Source organism: Porites lutea, chromosome 10 (assembly GCF_958299795.1).
Source record: "Porites lutea chromosome 10, jaPorLute2.1, whole genome shotgun sequence".
NCBI lineage: Eukaryota > Metazoa > Cnidaria > Anthozoa > Scleractinia > Poritidae > Porites > Porites lutea.
In genome coordinates this window covers 15656182-15661181 of record NC_133210.1, presented here as the reverse complement: position 1 = coordinate 15661181, position 5000 = coordinate 15656182, and the positions used below count along the sequence as shown (strand labels likewise).

At 40.4% G+C, this 5000-nt stretch overlaps 1 protein-coding gene and 1 long non-coding RNA gene across 2 annotated transcripts in view; one reads left to right on the top strand and one right to left on the bottom strand.

Annotated features, from left to right (window-relative positions):
- LOC140951037 (uncharacterized) overlaps positions 1-1182 on the bottom strand; it is a 30020-nt gene extending 28838 nt beyond the window's left edge. Inside the window, exons 1-2 of the long non-coding RNA XR_012167234.1 lie at positions 1076-1182; positions 846-914 (exon numbers count right to left, since the gene is read on the bottom strand). This is a non-coding gene — a long non-coding RNA (uncharacterized lncRNA). The remainder of the gene's footprint in view (positions 1-845; positions 915-1075) is intronic.
- A 1513-nt stretch (positions 1183-2695) lies between these two features.
- LOC140951093 (uncharacterized) overlaps positions 2696-5000 on the top strand; it is a 7198-nt gene continuing 4893 nt past the window's right edge. Inside the window, exons 1-2 of the mRNA XM_073400312.1 lie at positions 2696-3100; positions 4462-4521. Coding sequence (XP_073256413.1) covers positions 2702-3100; positions 4462-4521 — 459 coding nt within the window. The 5' untranslated portion in view covers positions 2696-2701. The remainder of the gene's footprint in view (positions 3101-4461; positions 4522-5000) is intronic.

Sequence of the window (5000 nt, the reverse complement as noted above, 5' to 3'; positions counted from 1 at the left end):
ATTGACCTACAGTAAGCTGTTTCTTCAGTCTAGCCGGTATCAATCCTTTCAGTAAGGAACCGAAAAATGTAAAAGTGACGGGGGTGCTCGTTGGAAAATTAGAATTTAACCCCTAAGGGAGACCAATGTGTGGTTGTGGCTCAAGCTTAATTAAACTGACCCTTAAAGGATTAAAGGGGCTGTGTCACGGCAGTCCAGTTCATTTTGTTTAATTTTGCCATTTACTCGCGCTCAATCGGTATGGAACTTAAAGTCAGCAAAGAAATTACAAGGAAATGACAAAATCAGTGATTCGAGACAAACAAATATAAAGTTGCAAACAGCAGAGATCAACTTTGAAAAACTGTTAGGCTGAACAGTTTTCAAAAACCCTAATAATTTCAATTAGTTTCAATCTTCTTCAGTTTTGCCCATCCGTGGCATCTGTTGTATCTGCTGTGTTAATTTGACCTTCCTTTAATTATTTAAGCGGTTATTTTTACGTTTCTCTTAATTTAACGGGCATTTTGTAATTACCTAATTTGGCTGAATTTCGTGACACAGCTCCTTTAAGACATCACGGCATTTTTTGCAAAGATTTATTTATGCACCAGCCCTGAGCGATACTTGAGTGGGCAAATATAGTGACTTTCCGTCCCAAACACCCTTAATGATATCAAAATCTGCCATTTACACCTCTAAGTGTGACGACGAGAATAACCGTCACTTTTATACGGGAGTTCCCCCCCGGGCATGCAAGCAGGGTGCAATTACTTTTGTAAAGTCGCCTTAGTCATATAACCACTGTATAACTGCTAGAGTAGGCACAGATATAAGCAAATCAAAAAAACTAGTTTGGCCAATACCTGTGGCTGGAAGGAGGCCTTTGAAAAATGAGTGAACTGATAATTTCTCTTGTTTATGGAACATGAACCCTGAAAGTAAAAGCATTCCTATGATTAAAGAAATGCATGCGTTATATACAATAGACTTAAGTAGAAACACATGCTCCGTGTTGCCATCCCCAGCTAGTTTTCAGGTTTCTTTCAAACCAGTGTTATACACTGCTATTTGCCTTAATGTTGACTGTACTTACTGCCACTAAATCAATCCAAAGTTGAAGTTTTAGGATTTATCTCGGAAACAGTCGTGTTTTACGTACGTGAACAAATGCACTTTGTCTGGGGGAAAACAAGCGCGAGTCGTATTACTTACGGTAGTTGTCACCAGACGGATCTTGTCTGACAGGTTTGACAGAAAAATACTGCAGTTGGCAGCTAGTTGGTAAAACGTAGAATGGTAAAAGAACATGGACTAGTGAAAGATGGATCAGTACACACTGACTGCTTGAAGGAACTTTGTCTCGATCTGCGTAATTCTCTACATCATACTCAGCCTCATTCAATAATTGTTAATTATTTTTAATCGATCGTATAGCTGTGGTGACGCGGTGGTTTCGTGTTAGTGCGCTGAAGGTGAGTATTTTGAGGTCTATCCCCGGTTTTTGCTTGCCTAGTCCCAAGGCCTCATTATTCCGTGCAGCGTATGCGTTGCGGATCACGTGGTCCGAGCGAGTTTTTACCTAGAACGCCTGGGAAGACGCCGTACAGTAGCCTGCGTCACAGACGTAATGTAACGCCGTTTAGTAACGGATATCCTTGTTCTGGGCCCCCATGGGGACTCGACGAATTACCGGAAATGGTTTTCGAATTTTCCTTCATCCTGTTTGGCAATTCGACAATGCGATTCTTAACAGGCTAACCATGACGTGCACATAAATCCTGGTACATAGGTGGCGGCCCAGACACGGATTTCGGCACCGTTTCGAAGACGGACTTAACTTCCGTCTCTAGCGCTTGAAAAACGCAGTATCATAGCATATTTGCTGCTGGTAGGCCAGTCAACAGTGACCAACATCGCTTTACTCCTAACGATATCCATACACCTTATCAAGAGAAGATGTTATGAGAAGTAATAAACTGATCTCGTTAGAGAAAATGCTTTGATCTCCCAAATTCTCACTACCAATTCTTTAAGGAAATGTATGGAGTTCAGTTTGGAGAATTTGTAAGTGGATATTGGGGTTTAAAGGGTTTAAATTGGTTTTTCAAATGAAATACGGTCGAACCTCAATGGGCAACCATCTCTCGGAAGCGACCACCTCCCATAAGCGACCGCCAATCCAAAACACCAAAATTCTCTCAGTCAAAGCCGTACAGTTGGAACCTCTTGTAAACGACCACCTTCTGTAAGCGACCGCGACCACTTTTTGGGTCTGACGATTAATGATTTTCCATTGCTTTTAACCCCTTGTAAGCCACCACTTGACGCATTCTCTGATCTCTATTTTCGCTGTGTGTACTATGTTACTTAGGATATACGAAGAACTTTTGTGACAACATGGAAATACACATATTCTCACATAAACATTGCATGCAATAAATTATCTTCCATAAAGTAGATGTGCCTGGAACTCTTCTCGGAAGAGAGCCCCTGTGGTTCGATTCTTGTAAACGACCACCTACCGTAAGCGACCACTCAGTCTTTGCATTTTGGGTGGTCGCTTACGGGAGGTTCGACTGAGGACGATCGAGACTAGCTTGCCTAATAGTTAGTAACGATGTTTTGTTCTGATGGCCATAGAGCTGATCATTATCTTTTTACTAGTGGAGCTATAGAATTCATTGAAGCTTACATTTCTATTTCATTTATTTCAATTTAGATGAGTTTCCAAAATCCACCTTTAGCTCCTCAGAAAGACACTTTAAGTGTCTCCTCCGAGACAATACCATTATACCATCTAGGAGCCATTAAGCAAGAAGTAGCATTGGAAGAAAGTTGTTGCCATGAAGACGGATCCCAGCTGATAAGCTTGAGCGGCCTTCTAGAAACGGCATTCAATAATCAGGCTGAAAGTTTAACGACCAACACAGCGTTCACATCAGTGTTTAATGGCAGCTCCTCCTCTGTTATATACGGCTGTCCTGACAACTGTCCCTGTGTTTGCCATGTACAAGCTCCAAGCATTCCCTTTAATCATGAACGCCCTTCTGTGATTATGGCTCCTGTGGCTGGACGCCGCAGAGCATCAAGTGCAACAAGTACACACGCACCTCTTCAGGTACTATAACTGAACAACACAGCCATGCCGAATCGGCAATAGACTAAGTGTGTGTACAGGCCTACTGGCCCGCCCTGCAGGAGAGCTGCTCACTGTTCGGGGGGGAGGGGGGGGTGGGGAGGGTATTCCGCCCGGACTTCAAACTCCTGATCTTATTTTAGACTAAAAAATGTTATTAGTTGCGGTTCTCTTTACCAAGAATCGCCAGCATCTAAGCCGACAAAAATTCCTCGAATCGTAGAGGGAATTATAAGTCTTAGCAAATTACCCAGTGCAGGTCGTCAAATTTTGTTGGTGAGGCTGTGTGAAATGTCCAGATTTTGAGCTTGCTCATATAACGTTCAGCAAAGGCAATCACCTTGTAAAGCCTGTGAAACGGCAGGGAACTCTATTATTAATTTCCCGTTTTATTTATTCCCAGGCTACTTAAAGCATGACTACCTAATTTAATATGCATATTTTGTTAAATGCTGTTCAGAACGGTTTGCTTCCATCAGTGATCCTGAAAAGGGAACTTCAAATGTGGCTCAACGAAAAAAAACCGTGAAAGCAGGGCTACTCGTGAAACGTGATTTCAAAGAACACGTGACATTGTTTTGTTAATGACGTCACAAAACACGTCTTCCTAAACGGGGAAGGGTTGCAAACCTTAATATTAGGAATTGTCAAAAACATAAACAGTGTAAATCGTAAATATGACTTGTATGATATCCTATTAGCTATTTAACTGACTAATAAGTCACGTGAGCCTTTTCCCTTTATTTACCGCTTCGTATATAACGTAAACACACAATTGTTCATAACCTTTTCAATCGCCTCTGAAATATACCTAAAAGAACTTGTTGCTCTTTTATTATCTTTTCTTCATGTTAGAGTAAATGTTTTGACTATTAATTGTCAATTGTCAGTCACGTGACCAAAATTTGAGCTTCTAATATGTCTCATATTCGCTAAGGCCATTAAGCTTTATTTCTAGTTTTATTTTCAGGATCATTGATAGAAGCAAGCCGTTCTAAATAGAATTTTATCAAAATATGCATATTTAATTAGATAGTCATGCCTTAGTGGCCTAAGTTTATTAATTTACTTATTTTGTACGTACGTTAGTGGTCCGTACACAAATCATTGCTTTCACAGACAATCTTTGATGGGGACCGGGAACGCAATTTTTTTTTATTATTATTTCAGTAAAAAAAAAAACAAACAAACAAAGAAACAAAAAAAAAGGAAAGAAAGAAAAGAGAAGAAAAACGTACAAGAAAAAGAAAAGAAAAAGAACTGAGAAAGAATTCTAAACAAGCGAAAGAAAAAGATCACTGAAAGTTAATTTTTTCTATTTTTTTTTTATCTTAATTAACCAGATTGGTGGAAACCTTGACAGTTCTGTCGATATCGCTCCAAATCAGGACGTCGATATAAGCGTAAGTATTAGCCTGGGACCACGCTCCGCATTGTGGGAAAATGGAGCAAAAATCGGCGTGGGCGAAAAAAAAAAAGGTAGTCCGGGGAGGAAAAATGTGTAAGTTAGGCACCTTATGCGACAGACTATTCATTTTGAGTGTATTCCTGTTAAATTTGTTGTCCCTTTTATAAGGTATGTCTGCTCAAATACGTGTAAAAATTAGTAATAATCATTTTCCTTGGTCTTCTTCAGTCGCTGTTATCTTTGTACTAGCCTGCGAGCTGAGGTTTCTCTCTTGTATGCATGGCTTTTAGCGTTTACGAAGTCGTTCTCGTTGCTTGTCAGTCGCGTATTTGGTTTGTTAACTTCGCGACTGACAAACGGCGGACTTCATAAACGCTAAAAGCCAAACCAAATAGAAACAACAACTGCTCACGGGGTATCTCCGTACAATTTTGGTTTCGGAACACAAGGCTTAGCTCTACGAAAAAGGCGTTC